Source organism: Xenia sp. Carnegie-2017, unplaced genomic scaffold (assembly GCF_021976095.1).
Source record: "Xenia sp. Carnegie-2017 unplaced genomic scaffold, XeniaSp_v1 HiC_scaffold_3, whole genome shotgun sequence".
NCBI lineage: Eukaryota > Metazoa > Cnidaria > Anthozoa > Malacalcyonacea > Xeniidae > Xenia > Xenia sp. Carnegie-2017.
This window is the reverse complement of record NW_025813493.1, coordinates 8611663-8636863: the sequence shown is the minus strand read 5'-3', so window position 1 is coordinate 8636863 and position 25201 is coordinate 8611663. Positions and strand designations below refer to the sequence as shown.

General features: G+C 32.8%; 1 protein-coding gene and 2 long non-coding RNA genes across 4 annotated transcripts; 2 read left to right on the top strand and 1 right to left on the bottom strand.

The window, feature by feature from the left end:
* Nucleotides 1-573: 573 nt before the first annotated feature.
* Nucleotides 574-2622, bottom strand: LOC124454446 (peroxidasin-like). The gene is made up of 2 exons (XM_047005256.1): nucleotides 1535-2622; nucleotides 574-1085 (listed from the first exon to the last, which is right to left on the bottom strand). The coding sequence occupies exons 1-2, from the start codon at nucleotides 2612-2614 to the stop codon at nucleotides 1020-1022; spliced, it is 1146 nt and encodes a 381-aa protein (XP_046861212.1). The 5' UTR covers nucleotides 2615-2622; the 3' UTR covers nucleotides 574-1019.
* Nucleotides 2623-12733: 10111 nt separating this feature from the next.
* LOC124454740 lies at nucleotides 12734-18467 on the top strand. 2 transcript variants are annotated; one of them, XR_006951590.1, is made up of 3 exons: nucleotides 12734-12744; nucleotides 14906-14912; nucleotides 18329-18467. It is a non-coding gene; the product is annotated as an uncharacterized LOC124454740 (long non-coding RNA). The 2 variants fall into 2 exon arrangements; XR_006951591.1 differs by lacking the exon at nucleotides 14906-14912.
* LOC124454739 lies at nucleotides 16291-17349 on the top strand. Its single transcript, XR_006951589.1, has 3 exons — nucleotides 16291-16389; nucleotides 16702-16828; nucleotides 17317-17349. It is a non-coding gene; the product is annotated as an uncharacterized LOC124454739 (long non-coding RNA).
* Nucleotides 18468-25201: the final 6734 nt, after the last annotated feature.

Genomic DNA, 25201 nt, shown 5'->3' with positions numbered 1-25201 from the left:
AACGCGTAAAGAAATTGACGCTGTTCTATATAATTAAGAAGCATTTATGATCAACCCGCGACATTTCATAACTCTCACTCCCAACATTCCAACCTTCCGCTCTGCAACATTAACAAATAATTTTTTCCACATCCAGCTTGAAGAATGTAAAAACCATTGAAGCAACATATATTTTTTTTTATCAATATTGTTGCCAATGAGGCAACATATACTTGTAATTGAGGGGTGTCATCCCTGCATCTATATGCCTCTTTATCTTGTAATATAATATATAGAGAAAGAAAGGGGAAGGTTACCAGCAAACTTAGCCAAAAATACAATCTATTTCAACAGTCATCAATTTCACGCACGGCAGTCAATATGTCATATTTTATCTATGTTATATCCACACACTTTGTTGTTGTATTTTTTAACAACTGGAAGTAGAAACTACGCAATATCAATTATAAGTTATCAATTATCTGGGGTTAAAAGATACAACAAGGTACTCGTATATTGTACTATTAAACATCCAGATATGCATTACGCAATTGTGCGAAACAATTGATCATGCAAAAACATTCAGATGAAAAGTTAAGTTTTTTGATGAAACGTTTTATTTTTCTCAGTTTGGTTGGCTATTTCACAAAATGATAGGTATATACAACTTTATTAAGATTTTGCTGAAAACTTCTCCCACTCATTTTCCTGCTGTGTACTTTAACATTAATAATTAACATATAAGCACTCTCTCGACCCTTTGGATAGTTATTTTTTAGGATGTGTACATTAAAGAAATTTTGTAAATCAGTAATTTTGCTATAATAACTTAACATCATCAAAAACATGCAGTTTCTTGATGACTAAAATTATAGCATCATGAAACATACTCGTAAAAACCCACTTACATTATGCGTAAACATTATGTATGTAGTCTTTTCTGTTTCCATCAGCATGAAATATTTTTAAATGTAAATGGCGAATAATTGCTGCATTCAATTTCTTCTTATCTTCCAATTTCATGGTATATTGTTACACCATTAATTTTGCCTTACAAACACAGTTTCCATTAGTTTCGTCAATGTCGGGTTCACCACTTTCACATTCTGTAAAGAAAGGGAAATTTATATTTGTAATGCTTGCAAATTTGACTTCTTAATGAGCGCGGCAACTTCCCATGGTTGCTAAAGAAACTGCAAAAATAAGGTATGATTTTTGTTGAAAATCAAATTCTGTAGAGCAGATATTTAAACATTTTCTTCAAATTAGAATTTTTTATCAAAAATAGTTTTTTCCATGCCAAGGCAGCATAAAAATTTGCCTATGCAGTTAATTTTGCAATTCTTAAGTGTAGCATAACTTATCAGATTTAAAATAATGAGCGCTTAATTTGGTACTATGTGTAGATGCTCAATATCAAATATTTATGTTTAATGTATAACATGTCATATGCTTTGGAATTTCACAACCGAAAACGAATTGCAAATTAAATGTTTATAAAGGTGGACAACTGAACCCAACAATAATTCTTTGCTATTAAATGCACTTAGCTCACCTTTCCACTGGCACAAGGACATCTTAGGAATTTGTTCGCACGATGGCCGTATTCCTTAGCTGATTTAAATACGTTCCTTTGTATTGAAACAACGCCATGGACATTATCACAATACACACGAGATAGGCCAGTTTTTCTTATCTCAGACAGTTGCCTTGACTTGAAGACTCCAGGATTCTCATAGTAGAATCGATCACCATCTCGTAAACGTAAAAATTGTTCTCGTATGACACATCTTAACGTAGGACCAACGATTGCTTGAGGATAGGGAACCTCCGCAAGACCAGCTATCCATAACTCAACCAAGTCTGGGTTATCGTGATACAAACGTCTCAAAATGGCTCGATTATTTGGATCTTGTATTTCTTTGCTTGTATTATCGAAACTGCTTGCGTTTGATAAGCCACATAATACTCGAAAATGGTTGTATCCGGGCAATCCATGATCACGTGACCGCTGCAGGTTCAATGCAGCTAAGTTCTCGCCATGAAAGTCATCGCGTTCAAATAAATGCTCCGTAATTTCTTTCGATAAGACGAGGTCAACCTTTTCAGACATATTTCCAACCAAACCAAGTAAGACTGGCTCCACACCAAGAGATTTGGTGATAGTGTTATTAAAAAACATAAACCTTAGCTTCACTGCTGGTGCTAAAGGCTCAAAATTAGAATTTAGTAGATCGAATTCTGATCGTATTGTACTATGGCCAAAACGATAGGCTGCCGCTGCAAAGGAATTGAGGATACTGGGAGTCACGTCTGGATTATGTTGAGCATATGAAGGCAAGGGATTAGGGCCAAGGATTATGGGAAGGTATTCTTTGTAAACAATATGTTGAATTGTTGCTCCGACAATCTTCCTTGCTTCTTGAAAAATAGTTTCTCCATTCCAATGGTCATTCAGTTGTTTTAAAATCTTTGCAATGCGATTGTGTTCCCGTAGAAAAAGGGTATGAAACGACGTAAGGCCTTGTTGCTCGTTTGCTCGTACATCTCCTGCAAGAAAACAACCTTTGATGCACATCTCATTGTCCACTTCCTCGGGAAGTAAGTCTTTTCCATCACGTTGCGATACACGCATCAATCCTAGGTTGCCTAAAAATAATCAAATTTTATGACTCGTGGAAAATTGTGTGCATGTAATGACCCATTAATTAATGTCTTAGATCTTTTAACGTTGGCAGTCAACCTCGATGTACTTCTTGATATGCAGAACAGATATATTACTTGATGTTTAAAGAGTAGATTAAGATTTTACTTTGTCGCCAGTTTTTACAGGAAGATTTTGTTCAATGCTGTTAACAATGTAAAAATTTGAGAAATTGACCTGGTTTGTTTTGCATACTGACAATGAAGCCGACAACCCAGAACCGGTTCAAGCAAGTTGCAACACTGCATGGCTCAACAATTGAATTTTTTTAATATAAAGTGGAGTTAAAACAAAGATAAAGTTAGAGAAAAGGGAAGACGGGTGTTTACTCCTCCTAGCCTTGATTAGAAGGGTGCAAGAGGTATGCCACTTCCCCTACAAAATACTAACACGCACACAAAAAAATTTGGGAAAGCCAATTGTGAGACTTGCTTAATGTGGCACACTTGAAATATCCCAACCATAATGAAGGGTACCAAAATTTAGATAAAAACGTCTGACATGATAATGCAAAATGGTTCCGATAATCTAATCGAAAAATCTTCCTACAGAGCCATCTTAGATCCATCCCTGTGTTAAAGATCCACTAAATATGTGCTTATTCCGATAGTCAAATCTACAGACTGTGCACTTTTATGTTACATCGCATAAATATTGTAAATTTTTTGATGAATAATGCAATGTTTCGTCCTCAAACTTTTAGTCATTCTATAAATGTTGTTATTAATAACATACTCTAACTAAATAGTACACATTATCAGTGATAAAATTTTTCAATTTAGTCTAATTGTCCTCTTATTATCGTGATTTAAAATCGGGTTTCAATGGACATTTTCTGCCATGATATAAAGTTTGGGTTTAGTCAAACTTTAGCATCATCCAAGGTTGTTTGAATGTATATTTTAATTTACGAGTCCTTTTCATCACATCACAAAAATGGATTGTTCCAGACTATTCTGACTACAAACATCTCCATCATTTTTTACAAGTTTGAACCAAAAAAAATTTTGAGCAATTTGACCAAGTCAAAAATTTAAAAACGCAAGTAATCACGTTCATTTTGCGAATATATTTTTATGGAAAATGTACTTCCAATATAAAGTTTACTATTAAAAAGTTCAAAATAAAGAAAACCTACTTTTCAAATCTCTTAGACTGTTCGTTGTGTTTTCAGAAGAACCATAAATATTATTGCCATCAATCACTCCAGTTATTGCGTTGAGCTGCTCACGTTCAACGGGAAAACCTTCTGTTTGACACATAGCCGAAGATCGTACAAATCTGGTGCATGATGGCTTATTATTTTTTAGAGGAAGAATTGGGTAACAAGGATCTTGAAAATCATTGGGAGATCCATCACAACTAAAATCAATAAATTGATAATTCATTATGTCTGTTCTATTTTCTACTAAAAATATAATGGTTAATTATATTGCTTTGAAATCATTAAACGAACTTAACTTTTTTTAAGAATGGCACAGTCTCTGAAAAACATATACATTACTGCTCTATTTACAAACAAAATTTTAGCCAAAGTCTTGAGTGTGAAGTTTGCAGGAAACTATAAATAGCTATCAATTGGCATTTGCTCTTTTTCAAACTCCCATCGACAGAGGAATTTACACAATGCTTAAATAAGCGTTTCTTTTGTCAAATATAATACCAATGATTATCTTCTATTGAAATTTGCCAGAAAAATTGCATTTTGCAACTTTGATGTATAACATCTGGATAACGTTTATTCGTTTTAGTTGCTTCAGGAGTGCGTCAATATCTCTATGTTTCATCATTAAATAGCAAAATCAAACAAACCAATCATAATGAAATGTAACAGTTTGAGCAACAACAGTTATTTCATTAGTTACGTTCAGTGGTAGATTTAGAGTAGGTTAAAATAAATTATTAAGCTACATTTTGACTTCAAAATACTTTTATAATAACGCTGTTGGTTAGAAATTTCTAAAGTTTATTTAACACTAAAATACTCTCGACAGGATTGGCTCTTAAGTATTTTTAAGTGAATGGTTTAACTTCAGAGCTCACTTGGCTCTGAAGATGACTACCGCTAAGTTTGCCAAAACGTCAGTCAACATCAACAACAACAGTCCTTCTCAGGACTCTACATCTACAAATATGTAAAGTATTTTACATATTTTCAGTAATGTATTCTGACCTACTCTTGATCCGTCAATGCTTACGCTTCATTAAATCAGATTTTGCAGACTTTTATTAAAACCTGTACCTTATATTGAGACACGCTGTACTTCCTTCACCTCCTGCCGAAAGATCAAGGTCATGGTCAAGAAACTGACCAAATTGCATTAGAGCTGGTGTAAGATTTGAGTCAGCAGAAGAGGCCACTTCATCCCTAATGAAGTCATTGCTTACTTGAAAAGGCGAGGGCATTAATGGAGCATTTGGTTGATTAGGGTATCCAATAGGATCACTCAAGCCATCCACATCGTAATATTTCTAAAATAAGAAAGGATAGATTCCTTTGTTCGACATGTAAGTTGCTGATTTTACAAAACTTTACCATCATTAACAACACAAGGTTTAGAATCATTTTTTATCACTCACTTTATGATTAAGTGCATTGAGCAATAGGAGTAAGTCTCCTAATGCTAAACTTACTTAATCAGTATAAATTTCTAGGTAGGCAATATTTTATTGCTAGCTATTTAAAATTTTCAATAACTAAATCATATCATTTCATATTTTGAAAAGAGCCTTAAAAGCTTACCGCTTTCAGTAACCGAATGTATGGTGTCCCAGCTGCACCAGCAAGAGGATATTTTAAGTTGCTACATCTTCCATCTATACGACGATATTTTGCATCAGAAGAGCAATTGACAGAAGTGTAAACCTCATGGCAATCTGACTCTCTGTAAAGTAGTTTCAGGACAGACGATGAGAAAAGTTGATTAACGTGAAAGAAACCAAGTACTGCACCTTTGCCATTTTTCTTTTCTAAAAAGGTTTATTAATATTGTACTTATTAAAAAAATTATATGTAACAAGAAAAGTACCATATATTTACTTACTCCATAAAAGAAGTCATAAGTAACGCACCAAAAATGCACTGCCACTACATTACTTTACGGTAAAATATCAGTTAACCGCCCATTTTGCATGCAATCACAAATTTAGAATTTATTTTGTTTTTCATGTTTATTCAAAATTGTATCATTGTTTGCTTACCATATGCGTTTATGATCGTTGACTTGACAAGATTAATGGCTTGCTCAACTCTGGTCTTTGCTGCAGAAATACGCGAGACAGGATTGCTCGAAGGTATTTGTTTCAAGAACATGTCAAGTAACTCTGGTGTGATTTTTGCAAAGTTGCCATAACTTAAAGCAATCGATTTGGTCTCTTTTAGACCCTTCTTTACAGCATTCATAACAGGTAAGGCTAATGGATCTCCGAAGCTTAATGGAAGCACGTAAATGGTTACTTGTACAAAAGCGATTTCATTTCCAGCTTTTGCACTTATTGTGAATCTTGAATTATTGATCATATTCCGATTATTCTCGTTAACATCTATAAATAGGCTGAGTACTCCTGAACTTGAATCAATACTGAAGAAGTTTTCAAGCTTGTTTATGCTGTATTTGATTTTGGGATTAGGATATCTTACGGAGAATTTGCCAATTTCACCTTTTCTGTATTTGTCTGTTAATAAAATGACGTATCTTTCCTCAGGAAATTCCATACCTACAAATATTGTAAGATATTGTGAATATTGAAGGGAAACGTTGATAATTTGCTTCCACCTTTATGAAGGACAATTTTGTCAATAATAATATCAATATATCATTGATTAGCATGCAAAATACGACTCATGTGAGTTGCTATTTTACTTATAACAATTCTTTGTTAATTATTTATTTCACAATCACTTAATTATTTCCGTTATTGAAGGGCATAATCCAACCTTTTAGAAATATTGTTTGAGCTCATTTGGCTATTGTCCTAAATGTTTCTGAAAATATCGTTCAATTGAAAAACACAAACTTACCATTAAAGAAATAAACTTTACTCTTTTTATCAACTCCAGCTATGAGCCTGTGGCCAGCAGAAATATGCGTCAAATTTGGGGCATATATGACACGCCAGAAACGTCCTGTTGGACGCAGTGGTGTGACACCATGACGAACATACAGAATATTTTTGGAATTGATTCCATACACATTTCCATCACTGCTGACCTATAACATTTACCAAGTAAAGTATTTTTATCAATAAGCTAGCTGCCAGCATTATTTGCTTAATATTTCCTTGTTTTTTGATTATGGAAAATCGATGCAAACTTTATTTAATCAGAATATAAATGCATTTGGATGCTTATGTTATTCTTTTAACAATATACAAAGAAGCACCACTTATCCATGGGAGGATTTAGGGGGGAGGGCGAAGCGGCCGCAGCCTCCCTTTGCTAGAAAAAAACCCAAAAAAATTGAATAATAATAAAAATGGCAGGCCAAATTCAGTTTTCAAACTAATTCAAAGAGTTTGGCCCCCTCTTTCATAATCTTCTGGATCTGCCCTGTTATCAATAGTTGTAAACAAGTTTTCTAAATTCCGCTAATTCAGCCAAAAGAACAAAGATAAACGCCATGGTAAAATTTATGGTGTGCTTTTTGAACAGATTGTTTGTTTACATGTATGGGTAAAACAATTTCTTGAAAAATTGTACTGGAGTTTTGATTTTGTATTATTTTAGCATCAAAGTAGATAGTAAGTGTAACTTTATGTTTGTGCAAGCTTCAAACAAATAATTTATATCCCATACCTCAAGTTGAATGAGCAAGCCATCAACTCTTTTCCAACTTTTTCCTTCGCATTTTTCAGCATTTACTCTTGGTAGAAACCATATCGCATTCAATAGATCGAGTCCCCAGCATCCATATAAACCACATGCTACGTAGTTAAGTTTTCCAGGAATTTTTTTCCAGCTTATCCCTTTTGGATTTTCTTTTGTAACACTAACTCTACAATAAATACTTTTATTTGCATTCACGCCGTACACAATACCAAATGGACCCGAATCAACTTGCTTTAACAATCCTAGGAAAAAAATCTTGATATAAATTTTAATCATTGATGGGGTATCATACATTTTCCATTTAAGCAACAAAAAAAGTAGTATCATGCCTCACAAGAGTATCATGCCTCACGAGTAAATTTTTATGAGCAGAATAGTATTCTACTGGAATTGAATCTATATTTTAGATGACAAAAATTAATATCCAAATATGGGATGCAAAGATAGTAAATTCAAGTTTTGATTGTTATGAGAAACAATAGTTAATAATTTTTTATGACACACAACAAGAAAAATAATTGAACAAATATTGTATAAACTTTTGAGATGAAAGTTTATTCTACTGAAAGCTTTATGGCTTAATTAGTTATGACATTGTATTTTTGCAGGCATCAACCACCCAGCGGAATTTATTGAACCAATCTATAATTAGAAATTACGTACCATCTATCTTTGTCCATGAGTTCCCTTGTAGCTTATCTTTTGTAATTCCTTCTCGATAGTATATTGCATTTACTGCATTCACTCCCCACACCCCAGAATCACCACTTGAAACATGGTTCAATTTTCCAGCCACTGAAATCCAACCTCTTCCAATAAGTACAAATATTGACTGCTGGGTGTTAACTCCCCATACGACATCCATAGGATTGACATCAACACGAGTCAGCAGTCCAGGAGCTCTTTTCCAGTGTGGAACCAAATCTTTGTGCAAATAAATGACATTTATTCCTCCTCGAAGCAAGTGGAATTGCTTATAATCAACCAAATTTACAAAGCCTCAGCTTGTCATAAATTTTGATAAAATGAAACATGTCCAATTAAAAGACAATTATAAAACTATTGAAAAGCTGAAAATATTTGGATGTATTTATGATGCCAGTATATGCTAAAGTCCGCCGCACACTTGTGAACTTGCCGTGCGTACTCGTTATTCGTGACAAGTGTGATCGACAAAATTTCCTAATATGCGCGGAAGTTTTGAACAACATTTGTCATTCGTGACAGATGAGTCAAATATCAAACGCGTTTACGGTACATCCGGGCACGAAGGCAGAATGAAAATTGGGGGCGAGGGGCAATAGTTATATATTCATGATATGCTGTATTTTTTTGAAATCCATATTTTTACGGATTATAAAATGAATGTAAGAATATTGCCCCTCCCCCAATTTATCGTTCTGCTGCGTGCCTTGATATATCGATGGTTAAATCTGAATAAACGATCAAAAGCAAGTCGGAAAAACATGCATCCTGTAGGCAAACATACCATTGTAGTAATATATTACATCCATGGAATTAACTGCCCAGTAAGCGTGTCTACCAACTGATATATGTTTGAATTTTGGTGCCACAAGATGGAGCCAGCTTACTCCGATTCCTTTTTCCTTTGTAACCCCCACACGTACAAATAAATCATTGTTGGCATTCACTCCAAACACTATGCCAAGTGGAGTCACCTATATTTCATAAAAAATGCTGTTACTGTTTTTTTCCTTATGACTGTCGTCATTCATGTCAATTACAATCACTAGTATTCTAAAAAAAAATTATCAAAGGGATTTTTCAAATTAAATTAACGATTAATCGTTTTAATTAAGCAGCCTTTTCTATATCTCTAAGCGAAGGAAAAACAAACATAAATGAAATTGCAACTTTTCAGTGTTTCACACACATAATATGTTTCATGCACATCGTCGTAAGCACACATAGTTTTAACATGTCCTTGTATCCTGATATTAAAAAAGCATTCATCACTGAAATTAATAGTTAAGAATGTCGGTAAATAGTACATAATCTTTAAACCTTTTCTTTGTCCCTTCACACAAGAATGTATTTTCCGGTTATAAAGTGATAAGAGTTCTGTGATGTATATATTTTGTAATCATTAAAGAGCTCTTATATACGAACTGCCGTCAATATATTAAGATTTCCAAACCTATTTTCTTTATTTTTTATAAGTTTAGGAATGCTCTATCACCGTGAGAGGTGGCGATAATATTGTCTATTTTTTATACGGTATTTTTTATGAATTTAATAAGGATATCTAACCTCAAGTTGTCTCAGGTTACCAACAACTTTAATCCAATCTGTGCCCTGACACTCATTCATTGTAATTCCATAACGGAAAAATATTTCTTCTTTTGCATTGACTCCCCAACAACCGTAAGGTCCACAGCTTACATACTTCAATTTCCCATCAAGTTGTTTCCAACTCTCACCTTCAGGTTTTGCCGCTGCAATTCCTTGTCTGCAGTAGATATTGTCTTCGCTATTTACACCATATACAATTCCTGAAGGACCTGAATCAATTTGCTTAAGCTCACCTGTAAAAATTGTACATAATTTGCTAAGTAGAGTGCTAAAGAATTACAGAGATTCACTTAAGCCATTTTAGCTATTAGTTATCAAAATGCTTTCTAAGTTTTTAGGAAATATTTCTAGATTTATTTCTTACAGTACTAGCTTCAGAACAGTTTTTAAAAAATTGGAAAATGCATTCAAAAAACATTTAGTTAAATATCAATGAGAAATATTATCCGGCTTATCGCTAAATTTTATACCTGATATTTGAAGCCATTCTGTTCCATAATGATTACTGCTGTTTACTCCTTTGCGATAGAGTATTTTATCTTCAGAAGTAACTCCCCAAACACCTGCTTTTCCCACTGTCACGTGTTTTAGTCCACCTGCTATTCTTTTCCATTTGTATCCATCGCGGACATAAATATGGTTCTTGTTATTAACTCCCCACATTACGTCATCATCACCAACATCTACTTGCTTTAATGTACCCGGTATTTTTGACCAGACTGGATATTGTCCTTAATTATTTGATAAGTTTTTTTAAAGTCATATCTAAAATTTACTCAATGGACTGCGAACAACTTGTTTTGTTAAAGAAGCAAACAACAATGTCAATGGACTACCAGGTAATTGGGAGATATACATACACACTTAGCATTGAAGGAACAATCACGAATAAGGCTGTGTGTACTTTTCGTCAAATAACGTGTGATGCCAGGCTACGTACCTTGAACAAGACAAATGCTGAATAACGCCAAAAAAACGACCGATTGAAAAGCATTCATTTGTAACTTTTGTCAATTCCATATAATATGAATAAGCAAAACACGATAGCTTCAAATCTAAGATCTGCATGGGCATTTACCAGATATTCTCTCTATATATATACAGAAATGGTGCTTGCCTGTATGCCTGAAGAGGTCTTATACGAAGAGATCATTCCGTTAAAGAAAACTTTGTCATTATAGCTGTTGAAGGAAAGTGTTTTGTTTCCGCCACTCAATATAGAAAATAATAATTAAATTCTTCTGGATTCCACGAGCGTTGTTATGGTATCATATTAGGTTCTTTGCTAAGCTCATTATTGTGACAAGTTGTTAGTTAATGATTTTTTAAAAATAGCTAAACTCTGAGCAACTCATAATTTGAAAATCAGAAAAGAAACTTAGGTCAATTTATTGGTGACAAAACAGACGATGCTAACCCATTGCACCATCGATCCGTTCTTTTGAAAGCCTTTTTCAAACTTTGTTACGCAATGTATTGCATTTTTATGTTTTCGTTATAAAGTATGTGGGATATCATTATATGAATGGGCTTGAGAGCATAACAATTGGAACTGGCGAAGGTTCTCCCACTAGAGGAAATGGCGTTATTAACTTATGTCAAATAAGAGGCATAGTTGTACTACCTGTTCTGTTTCCTATGAAACAGCAGATTTTACAAGAGTAAATTGGTATTTAACATTGGCATTCAATGATGATAAATTTTGATGATCAATTAATGATGACCATAAAGATCAATTTTTTTTGTCAAACAATTCAAACACTTAACAATGAACTTCTTAGTTAGAGTATTATGTTTCTTAGTAACTACAGTCCAAGGAAGTGTTTATGATTCTAGATTTTTTACGAAAAAAAGAGTTTTCTGCACGTTTCATTGCGTGGTGTGGCTGTACTAAATAACAGTCAAGTCGTCATTAAGATGACTGAACACCTAAAGTGAAAAAAAATTTAGGATTTTGAAAACGAAATTTTTAACAACTGAAAATAAAACTGTGAAAGCATCGCTGTTGTATAAAATATGAAGAACACGTGCTGAACAAGCTCCAGAACTATGAGAGTACCTAGTTTTCAAATAAAGTGTTTATTAGAAACTCTTTGTAAACGACTGAGACAGTTTTCTTTTTGGCCATATAACGCTATTTTTGCTTAAGAACGAGGAGTTGGATTATGGAAACAACGTTATTCAGTTTACGAATACAGTACACTAATAGCCGAGTAGAACATCAAAGAATTAAAAGTTTACAATTTAATTAACATTTTGTTTTGTGCTTTTAAATGAGGTGTACTGGACAGTACATTCTGAACAATCATCTCGGTAAAAAATGGCCTCCCTCGTTTTTTGATGTTTATAAGAATAAAGGGTCTTTGTGTACATATAAGCACTCCACACAAGTTGAATAAGGTCTTCTTCTTAGGTGACTATTTTTCGAAATAAAGAGAAATGAATTTTTTGAAAACCAAAGGTTCGTTTATACAAAAATTCTTGGCAACTAGTCTGAAAACGTCTAAATTTGACTTTTTCATTTATATACATGTTAGATATAGATATTTGAACTGTCTACTGGAAGGCAATATATGAGCAGTATTCCTGACATAATGACCTATTTAGCTACGTTTATGGTATTATACAAAAGATTATTTTATGAATGCGATTATAACCTAAGTGTTTGGGGGAGCAGTATTGTTTGATAGGCCCTTTAAGATTGTAACAAGAAATTTTACAATATTCAAGTACAAGTGCATTCCTGTCACACAAAGACCTTTCTGTCTTCAGTATAACGTAATAAATTCTGGAGATAACTCAACTAAATGATTGATACAAGCAGTATGTCTTATATCTATTCAGCAAACCTTATAGGCAGTGTACCTCAAGAGCATATAGTCCCGTGCAGAATGCTCATCAAAACCTAAAACGGAGAGTAGTACCCGGTTGGTCCAGTGGCGGATCTAGGTTACGTCAAAATAAATTACTACTGCCCAGTTTGCAATAATATATTAACATTTTTAAGCCCATTCGAGAAAATTCCATTGGTAAAATTATATTTTAAAATTCAAAACATTTAGTATTTTTCTGAAAGTACCTTAGATTTAAAATTAAGCAGCTATTATTTATTTTGACGAATACTGCATCCGCTATACTGCCTGCTGCATGTAAGCTTCTTTGCTTGAACGCTTGAACTGAAAATATCACTTTGCTTAAGTCTATTCAAAAACTCTATTCTACTATTTATACTTTATTTTGCCATTTTTCATCTGTAGTGGCGCGCGTTATTTAACAAGAAAGAAACTGTGTTACAAAAAGAGTTTCTTAAGAACAATTTATTGTATGATGATTGCATGCTGAGGGATTAAAATTTATTTTCAGAGTAATGAATCACTCCTTAAGCTTTCTTTAAGCATTTCATTGGCAAAAGATCATACTCTAAGGTATTAAAGATATATTTATCCAGGATGTCAAATGTTAGTCCTTTTTGTGACATATGTAGCTATAGCTAGTGCTTACAAGCTCAAATAATGAAAACTCTTTGGTTCATCTTAGATCGTTTCCAGGGCTACATTTCTTTAAGAGAAATATTGACACTTGCAAAATTTGTCGATAATTGATGAAAATTTCGCTACAATTATTGTTGGACAATCTGATGACAAAGATTTGTCTGTGCGCTTGCTTGTTAATCCATAGTAAATATAACAAATAAGTGAGTCTAAATTATGTTACAATTAACTCAAAACTTTTACTTTGAATTTTGTTACACATTTTCACTGACAAAAAATGCAGAGTGAAAATGACAAAACATTTCACAGTTTCCGTCGGTGCAATTACTGGCAAGAATTCTTGTGAAAGCATTACATCTTGCATGTATGTATATAGGTAAGCAAGTAGATTGGTGGATAAGTGGGCTGGTACGAATGCATGTAGGCGTTTAGGCGTAGTACCACAACGAATGGAATTTGGAATCCTTATAAGTTATCATTGGCAGTGATTCTTTACTCAAAATTATGGAATTGTTTTGACAAGCTGGCTGAATTAACTGATGGCTATGCATATCTTAGTTATATTGTTTTAAAAATTTCTCACATTTTTCATTGTAGTCCTCGATACGTTTTTATCACACTTAATTTCCCACATTTTGAAATATATATTAAAAAAACGAAAGCAACTTACTCGAAATTACAGTATTCATGTACGTTAGTTGTTTCCTTTTGACAAAGAATCATGTCTTATGAATAAAACTTGTATGAAAACTAAAATTCTTCTTGTAATTATAGCTCCATATAGATTTTCTTTGCCAATAAAGATAAATTATAAGAAAATGTCAGCCTGTCTCAACAATATTCTACATGTACGATTGGTTTCAGAGTTTATAAACTCAAGGTATACATTTGGGGTCTTTGTGCACGTTTTTCCAAATGCATAATAGCTCATACACACGTACAGCTACGTATAGCACTACTATATGACGGGCGATAAACAAAACAAAGTATGTTCCGCTAATTTTGCTATTAAGAAAAAATAATCATAAATAAACGGTTAAAAATACACGTATTTTTATTCCGTAATGAAAACCTTTCTAGTAGTGGGTAAATACTCCAAGTTTGCTATCAAAGTTAAAAACGCAAACCACAATGATCACTTAGCTAAACAATCGACCATTAAAACTGATGAAATACCAAAAAGACTTTACGCATGACGTCTCTACATTGACAACAATAACATTGTGCTTGTAATTATCTTTATAGAACAATATAAGAGCACACGGAATCGTATAGTGTCGTAAAGAAAGGCTTTTTGTTTTATGTAGGAAGAACAACAACGTGGAGAATATTCTAGAACGAATAATTCACCATTAAATCAAGCTAGTTTGAATTGAAATTTCTTTGTCAGTGTATTTAAAGATTAACATCAAGTGGGGTTGAATTAAAGCAATAAATTGCTAAGATAAAATAATCAAAGCAATCACTAATTCTTCCGTTTGACGTAAATTCATATTAATTTTGCATGCCGCCTCAACTTAATTCAAAAAATTTAAATAAAAATCTTGTTATCAACTTTATATCTATATAGCAAATGTTGTATATAAGAAGCATGGCGGTCACGAGAACGTTAATTGGGGATGAGTGTTTATTCATATATACAGTTTTGCCCAACTGATTTCTTTTGACAGTAAATTGCTTAATCCTTAAGTGAATTGCTTTCAAAAGACAATCATTCGGGCACAATTGAATACATGAATAAAGCACCCCTCCAATTAACGTTCTATGGACAGCTCTGAGTCTGAATAAAAGTTCCCAAACGTCGCACATTTATTAAAGTAGAAGCCTGAAAGCATGAAAAACGTAGTGATGACACGAAAGAAAACGCAATCTTAAAGCATAAATATACTAAGGAACAGACAGCTCGAACCCATTACTTGTGTGTCAAAACTTACACTTTCAAGTTGCCTTACTTTTGGAATCTAAACCCCAAGGACGTGAAAATGGCTGGATTGTTTGCGAACTACCGAAGTCTTTCATTGTACCAAAGTAAGCAACAGCCTATATAGATCAATTTTTATCTGCATGCGAGAATAATATATCTCATGAATATGAGACTCATTATATGAATATCACACAAATACTATTCAAAAGCCTTTGTGAGAGGAGCAGAATATGAATTTCGTAAAGGTTATATGAAAAAATGTGGCTTAAAAAAGATTTGGCGCACACCTTTGGCATAGTACTTCGTTACCATGCATGCTCTAAGTTACAAGCCCTCGTGGATTAAAGACGACACAATTTTTTTATAAACTGCATATATTGACTCGAGACGAGATATTCTCGTCACGATATCCGTTTTTATGGGCACCGTACGTTTCTCGAATTTATAACAAAGAGCCAGAACATAAATTCTAATTCTTTCAATATGTCTTTGTATCTAAAGACACGAATTTTCAACATTTTGAAGAACGCTCCATGTAGCTACAATTTAAAAATGTACTCCTATACTATGGAATCCTTTTTTAGCAAGTTATATCATGTGTCACTATGAATTATATGAGGTATTAGCAAAAATTGGATATAAAGTTAATGTCTACGTTTGTGTAACTTAACTCACGATATTATATAGTTTGCTCTTTTATGTTTCCGCTCATTTATCGCAACAGTAAATTGCCAATATATACACTTATTAAGTGCATATAGCTTTGAACAGTCTCATATATCATTTCGTAATCAAACAATATATCGCCGAGACTTTTAAATAATACAAAATATAAAAGTTCCCACTATAAGACATCCTGTTTTCTTGATAATAAAGATAACAAAAGAGTTGAGACACATAGTGTGTGTCTAAACTCTTGTATCATCTTGAATATAAAAAAACGGATGTCCGTATTCGGAATTTGTTTTATTTTGTATTATATGTCGTTGAGAAGTTGGTATCTATGAGCAACGACTAATATATCTTCCATGAATATTGTTCTTATTGATATCAGCCATAATGATTTAGGATATTTCAATTGTTGGTGAGTGAATTCTTCGATGCATACTCTGCAAGTGACATAATTTAACAATCTTAAACAAAATATTTGGTAAGAATTTTATATTTCATTTTTGAAAGTGTATCTTTGTTTTTGTATTTGTATTTCTCACTTCAGTCTTTTTAATTGAGTTTATTGCCTATCAACAGTTGAAGACGTACAAGTTTTGCGTAAAAATGTCAAAAGCTGTTGTGAAAAGCTAAATATCAAAGCAAATTTACCATAACTTTATATACTTTTAATACTTACACTGAAAAAGTTTACTTGTTTATACTCTCACTGTTTTCTGGGTTGTTTTTCTTACGAAAATTCAACACAAATATCTTAATAAACAGCTGTTAAGTGCGATTTTTATTCATGTAGAAGATGCCAGCCTATTTGAAGATCATGTTCATTGAAATAGTTTTTGTCATTGCTGGATATTCAATTGTTTCAAGTGTTCCTATTGTATCTGAGAAAAATATTTGCAATGAATGCGAACCTCTCATTGGTAAGCTGTTTTGACATATTTCACGTAATTTCCATATCTCCTTGTAACAGCGTACGTGTTTGACAAGCCTATTTCTTCATAAAGTTTCATCTCATTGCCTTTTAGCTACTTCTGGGTCAAACAGCAATAGACGTCAAACTAACTGTTTCACCAAATCTCAATTAACTTTTATAATTTTTGCATACATTCTTTTTATTCTAAAAGCGTGGATTTTGACATATTTATTACAATGGACACAGTTCCTTCACTCGGTTATGGTTTTGTTTTAATATTTTAACTATAATTACAACAGCCAAACTGTTTATTAGGTAAAAATATCACAAAGTTGAGACAGTAATGACAATAAGGGCATTTGCTGTTAAGTTTAATCGTTTGTCTACCAAATAAAATTCATTTGTCATTCTTCTAATCATGAAAAAAAATTGATACATGTAATTACTTAGCATGTTAATTGAATTGCTTCACATTTTTAAATGATTTCTTTGCAGAGGATGGCAACACAGCAAGCTTTTCAGTAAGATTAACAAAGCAAAATTTTCTGCTCTTTCTGTCTTCTAAACCGTGATATTTTCCCTTTTCATATCATGTTGAGCAATTAGAAGGCGAGGTAACATGGAATGACTTCCCTTAAACTTCCCTGGATGGGTAAGGCCTCTAATGACATCGAGAGGGAAACTAAAAATATCACCGAGAGTTTGTTTTTTGCATGCAATGTGCTCTTTATATTCTCAAAAAGAACTATTCTTCCACCCAATCCCAAGGAGTCTCTCCCTGCTCAAATATCAAGCAATGTAGTCTACGAGTTTAAATGTGAGTGTGATGCTCGCTATGTAGGTAGGACTTCTCAAAGGTTGAGTGAAAGAATAAAACAGCATGTACCAGCTTCGGTCAGGAATAAAACTGTTCCTTTACGACAACTACCAAAACGTGGGTGTAAAAGTGAAAATCCGATTCTATGTGATTCAGTGACTGGAAAACATCTTTTAAGCAACACTCGCTGTGCCAATGTTTATTCTGATGAAAACTTTAAAATTATTAAAAAATGTCGCTCGTTATTTCAGCTACGCGTCATGGAGTCGTTATTAATTAAATTGACTAATCCTGTCCTTTGCTGACAAAAGGATCACGTGTTTAATCTGTCTCTGTTTTAAATGTCGTCTTTAAAAATAGGGATGACATTGACCTTTTGTAACATTATAAATATAGCATGATTTGGAGGTTCTCAGTTAGCAGACGTTGACACCTGAGAAGTAGTCTGCCGAAATTCAGTGTTAACGCAGTTAAGTTATGGAACAGCCTTCCCCATGATATCAAAAAAATGCCTAGTATAAATCTATTCAAAACAGCTGTGAAAAAGCATTGTACAAGCTCATATAAAAACCTGGACAACTTTGAAACAATATTAAGCAATAGTACACTACTTAATTTTAATTTTAATTTTTTATAAATTAATTTTATCTTTCTGAATATTTTTAAAAAGTCCAGCTATTTTTATCATAGAATTTTGTAATTATTTATATATTTATTCATTATCAGTTTTTTTGTAATCCTGTATAATCTAGTTAGAGGGCCACAGGTTTGTCAGCTTTTCAGCTGTTACGTGTCCCCCTCTTCAAATAAAGTCCTTATATATTATATAAATGCATAGTGTCTCTTTCTAGCTGTAAATAACGGTTCCTTTGAATTGTTGGGTTAGTGTTCTGGTTAAAACAGTTCTTTTAAGAACTATTGCATTGTTATTATTAACATTCACCACGGTATTTGCTATTTTGAAATCCGTCTTTAAGTTTGTCACCACGACAAAGTCTCTTTTTCAGTAGTTGAATTATTTTTTTTTATTTATATGGAGCTTTTATTTATATGCACAATTTTCTTTTTAAAAGTTGGCGGATGTAGGGTAGGTCAAAATAAATTCTAAAATCTTATTTAAAATTTTTTTCAAAGCTTTTGGTCGGAAAAAAGAACGTATTTATGAGTAAAGCTGATTTTAGATTTCCTCTAAATCGTTCAAACTGACATTACATTTCCAGTAATGTATTCCGACATACTTTGGATCCACTACTGTTTGTTGAAGGAGTTGTACAAGAACAAAGGTGGTGAACCAACTAAAAAAAAAATCAGATAAAAATGATTGTTTTTGGTTGATCACGAGAATATTTTTGTTAGAAAGTTATCACAAGTCTTCAAAAAACTTTGTAAAAATTCACTAACTAAATTACACCTTTATATAATTAAAACCATCGTGGTGGGTAAAGTCTTCTTTAGAAAAATTTACAAAATTGTATTGGATTTATATCTTCTCTTTTTTATCAAGACGAAGATGATGACGAAGATAAGGATGACAATGAAGATAAGGATGACAATGAAGATAAGGATGACAATGAAGATAAGGATGACAATGAAAGTAAGGATGACCATGAAGATGATGATGACAATGAAGATGATGATGAAGCGATGATGACAGTAACAAGGAAAGTGACGGAGATAATTGACAAGCACAAAAATTAGTAATGCTGAAACAAAAACTGTTATATCTTAGCAATAGAGAAATGCTAAAGCTGTTTTATAAAGTTTTGATGTTTTGAAAGCAAAGCTTGCATGAGAATTTTGTTTTTGTTAGAAGAATTACATGAGATTCACTTTCATAAAAGCTATCCTGCGTAGTGATCATGAAAAATAAGTTTTACATATTATATTAATTTAGCATTGGCTTTTGATAAATCTGTGAAGTTCATTGTCACATAAATTTGAATACGCACAACGTAAAATCAAAAACTAGTCCCCATATTAAATTTCTTGAATGATGTACATGAAACTAGTGATTAAAAAGAGATTTGCATCTACGCAAAGAAAATTTCGAATTGTTTTGATGACATTAATTTTTATTCCAGTCGATTGACATTTAATAGGTAGTTTTGGTTGATAGATTACAACGAAAGAATGAAAATAGATTTACACTTCTTTTTAATTTAAATGCAAATGATATGATTACATATATTGCTTTGTGCAATAAATTAAGATTAAATTCTATCTCAAGCGGCCATATTAAATAATATTCATAGTCACAAAGAGCAAGTAACCTCTTATGAAATTCAGTGGTTTAGCTAAATGTCCCACTCATCATGACTAACATTTCTCATGATTAAGAATTCTAACAATAAATATTATAGCTCGTTAAGGAGGATATTTTCAGTCTAAAAAAGGTAGTTTTGAAGAGTTTGTTGATCAGCTACGTTGTACAGTTTGGGACTACATAAGTATAATTAATTTCCAATTACGTCATACAGACGCCAGGCTTTTAAGCCAAAGTAACTGTCAACCATTACACATTGCACTCATGTAATTAAATGCCAAGAGTATTTTTCATTTAATCCTTCCCCAATTTTATTAAGTTTTTCCATTCTTGAAGCAATAATAATTTTTATTATTCACGATGTAAGCAATGTCAACTGTGATTGGTCAACTACATACAGATAATTTTTGATATCTGCAATTATGACGTCATATCTACGAATAATAGTTTCTACAATTATGGACGCCATTAAAAGTCGGTGTTGAAAATAAACGAAACAAGTAAGTGTTTAGCACAGTTTCTAAAAACGATGTGAAAGCTCTTGAAAGAAATTAAAAGGATGCGAAAAACACTAAAAAAGGGGAGAAGCAGGCTTTGAACATATCAACAACATATTTGAACGAGATGAACTTGAATATACCGTCTGACAAAAAAATTAACGAAAGTTTGAAAAAATTGTTATATTGACATGTTTTGATAATACTTCAGATAGTTGAAGTTGATAATAAAAAAATTATCGAACTCAATTTTTGCATGACTCGCTTCGGTAGATAACGTTGACCTTGGTCTGAATAGTTTTTGATATCATACTCAGCCTCATCCAATAATTGCTTCATAGTCAAAAACTAACCCTTGACAAAAAAGCCATTCTATCAGCTAGTCATAGTTCGCTTTGCTAGCATGCTTAGCTGAGTAAACTTCCCAATAGCTATGTATTTAAAATAGATCCGCTTCAAAATTATCTATTACAAGTGAAGGCCTCTTATTGCTAAAAAAAATGATAAGTTTAAGATGACAACTATTGTGAAGTTAAACATTAGCTATTTTTACATATATAGTTTAATATAAGAAAAATATTCATGTTATAAAGTGATTAATGCATTGCAAAGCAGTATATTGCTGTCATATTTTGATATTTGGTTCTTTTGGTTCTGCTTTGCTTATGATAGTCAATCTCTAAATAGTCACTCAAAGTAGCAATTTGCAATTAAATTTTAAATTGAAATTACAAATATACTATGTATATATACATATGATGAGATTAAATGGCTGATGAAGTAACTGTATTTGCTTAGTGCAACAGGGTAGTAGAAGATACGGCGGATTCGCGGGATATAAGTTTAATCACAAGAGACGAGATTCCAGGTGTTGTAAAATGAGAACATAGAGTATTGTAAAAAAGTATGTTTATGTTTTTTAATGCCGCGCAGCAATATAAAAGAGATGACACTCTGTAAAGTTAAACAAAAGTTGCACTTACGTTAGAGTCTTTTACTAGCCTCTACATTGTATCTTTTTTATCCAATGAATTTCATGTTTCGTCAAATTTATGGACAGAAGAACTGGCTTTATTGACTGATATTATGCAAATCGTTTTGAAAACTTAGGCAATGGTTAGCGTAAGTAGCTTAAGTTTTGGAAAACCTTTTGCAAAAACGTTTTTCTTGTTCATTCTTATGGGAAAATATCTATGACACTTGGGAGTACACAACACAAATTGAATTTTTTTCTAGTTATAGACGGCTAATGTCTGGTGATAGCTGTGATAAAATTTTGTTGATATTTACAGTTGTCGTAAAAGTCTTGCAATGTCAAAATTACATTGGAAGATTTAATTAATCAACTAAAAATGATGTTCCAAGGATATTGTACTACATGAAATTCTTCACTCAAAACGCTAGGTAGTATGTTTTTAAAATTCAGTTAATCTCCCAAAGTTCACGGTTATCATAGTTAGCATCTGAAACAACACATTTCGGATTTTCCGACCAATCAGATTCTCCTGCCCCTGATTTTTCTCCAGTACTCAAAATGTATGGAAAATTCACAGTACTTTGAATCAAATAGACATTATATTTATTATGTATAAGTCTCCACTGTACACGATTGTCCGTAATTATATGTATATATGGACGCCATTAAAAGTCGGTGTTGAAAATAAACGAAACAAGTAAGTGTTTAGCACAGTTTCTAAAAACGATGTGAAAGCTATTGAAAGAAATTAAAAGGATACAAAAAACACTAAAAAAGGGGAGAAGCAGGCTTTGAACATATCAACAACATATTTGAACGAGATGAACTTGAATATACCGTCTGACAAAAAAATTAAGAGTACAAGTAGTGTTTGGTAATGTGGTTTTCAAAGATATAGGTAATGTGGCCTTGTTTTTTAATTTTCCACGACCCTCGATGTTAAAAATTGGCTTTGCAACCAATAACAAGCTATTTCTGTAAAGGCAAGCCTTTGTTTGCAAGATGATTGGTAGAAAATAGCAATCTCTCATTTTTACATTTCGTATTATGTACCAAGCTTAAAAAAAAATAAAAAATGGATCGTTGCACCTGATAAATAGTCTATTCTTATCAGCTGAAGAATTTTATTGTATTTTTTTGAGAGAGGGGGGAAAGATTCATATATGCATGTTTTACCTTAGCAGCTTCTATTGCAATCAATTGTGGTTATGGATTAAAAAAGATTAAAACATACCAATCTATAAATATTCCCCCCCCCCAGTTATCAATCATGTGCAGCCCCTGAATTGTGTTGATAATGTGAATGTTAAAAGTTTATAAAATTAACTTGAGTAGGGAAGCTCAAATGCGCTGATCTATAATGTGTTCTTATGTGGAAAACATACCAAGAAAGTGATTTTGCAAAAACTTTTATCACTTTTATCACCTTATTTCGTAATTTTGCATTAAAGTCTTTCTTCGTCAAAATATTTAATGTCTATTTACCTGCATGTATCTGCTTGGCAAGCAATTAATTAAAATAACTGATTAAACATAATTTATCACCTTTTTGAATTCGTCGTTAACAGTGTTCAGACTTGGATATAAAACCGCTCTAACCTAAATTAATAAACAGTTTTTACTGATATTTACTATAAATTGGTGAGAAATATTTTTTTAAAATCGAATTTTGATCGCAGAAACTGTTTAATCTAATCCTTTGCATAAAACATTTTTTTCAAGCCAGAACAATGCTATTTTCTTGCATTTAAGAAATTGTCTATACAAGAATTATTTAAGAATTGAAAAACTGCGACAAGATGTGTTTGTAGCCAGCATGCACAAAGTCTCTCATTATATATTTCAGCAAGACATGCGAGAGTACAGCTTAGTTTGGTGACTTAAAAAACTCAGTTAACAAACATACAGGTATTTGCTCGTAATAATTGTTTCCAGCGTCGTTTATCATGTCACCAAGTTTGCTGGATCGTTTTCTTTTCGTTTAACTTCAAACACTATTTTACTAAGCAGTAAAGATATAAATGCAATTAAAGGATTGTGACTTGTATGTAACGATCCATTAATTTTTTATTGTTTTTTGGGTATAATGTAATTACTACACGCACGATGACTTCAAATTATTCTATAGTTTGACACTTTGACAAGGTACGATAATAGAGTAAGTATATGCTTGCTGTCATGTAGTTCGTCTATATATGTAAAGGATGTTTTGCCTAACACAATACGTTTAAAGTAAATGGTTTGAGGCCGGGAGTATCGTTACATGTTTGTAAATGCATATCGTCCAGGTTGGTATAGTCCTGAGAAGGGCTGTTTTTGTTGTTTTTGAAACGTCAGTTCCTGAGAAAATTGCTTAAATTGTCCAGAAAAGGGCGAAGATCATATCTTCATGTAATTTCAAACACCGCACAGCATAAAACATTCTTTCATATGACATTCCTTTCACGAGAAAACATGAGCCCAACAAAATTGACCTGCTCACCACTGTGTGACTTCATAACTCAGTTGGTCAGACACTGCACCGGCACCGCAGAGGTCATGGGTTGGATCCCGTTGAGTCACCTGAATTTTTCAGGTTCATGAGACAATTGCTAAAATTGTCCAGCAAAGTGCGAAGATCATATCTTCATTAAATTTCAAACACCAAACTGCATAAAACATTCTTTCGTATAACAAAACTTACCGCATTTAAATTGAAACTAAATATAAATAGCAGGTAAATAGAAAAAAGGTTTTGTAAACCCTGAATGCCATTCTATAATTAGAATATATGTACTCAAATTTTGCGTGTAAACGCGTTGATTGGCTACTTTATCTTTATTTGAAAAATCCGCTTCCGGAATCTTCTCATGCATCCCGTATTCCGATTCTGCATTTAAGCTCTACGCGCTGGTTATTACCAGTCTTATAATTTCAGCTATCTGCAAGTTGTCATTTCTCAAATAAGAGATGCATTTAGAAATTTTATACAGCCTGTTCTGAATTTTTACAAGGCTCAAAGCGCAAAGCAGGTGCGTGTCAGACTTAATTTAAATATTTTTTGAATCCAACAAAATACATGGAATTTTCCAACTGGCCACAATAAACCAATGTGTTTTAAATTGTGTAATTAAATGATAGGAGGTTTTGACAGTCGTCATGGATCAGCTCGCAAACTTTGGTAGGTATTCCTGAAAATTGTTAAGTTAACTAACTTAACAGCAAGACAGTTTTACACTAGTAGCTCGACTCTAAACCATACGGGCACATGTCACTCTGAGGTCTGTAGCAACATAGGTAAAAATATTTGGGAGTGGTGCATTACACGAAACATCTGAATTTCAGCAGTACACATCCCAGGGAAAACTAATATACGAGCAGGAAAAGAATCCAAAAATGTTAATGTAGGTGCAGAGTGGATGTTGGACTCTATTGATTTACAAATTTCCTTAGCGTAGCTAAAATTCACATCTGAATAGACATGCTTGCCACTAGAATTAACAAATAGTTCAGACGGTTTGCATCTCTGAAGCCAAACCTGGAAGTTGAAATAATAGATGCATTTACAGCACAATGCGGAAATTTACAATTTTATGTTTCAACCTTTAGTGTCATACCAATTGTGTTACAAAAACATATGGAGGACAATTAAAGCCGATGGAGTTTGCGTTCTACCGGATTGGCCTACTCAATTTTGGTACGCAATGCTATAAAGATATATATTGGCAGACCAATGCCACTTCAACAAGAAAGAACTACCTCCTCTTACCGACCTCGCTTAAAAACAAGAAACAAGAAACTGCCCTTTATACAAGAAACTGTGCTTGCTAGTATTTCTATTATCAGGA

Bases quoted from the DNA above. Each gene is read 5' to 3' on its own strand.
- LOC124454446 (XM_047005256.1), bottom strand. From the start codon at position 2,614: ATGCGTGTATCGCAACGTGATGGAAAAGACTTACTTCCCGAGGAAGTG. The intron at 1,086-1,534 runs GTGAGCTAAGTG...CTTTCTTTACAG, and splicing joins GTCCTTGTGCCAGTGGAAAG to AATGTGAAAGTGGTGAACCC.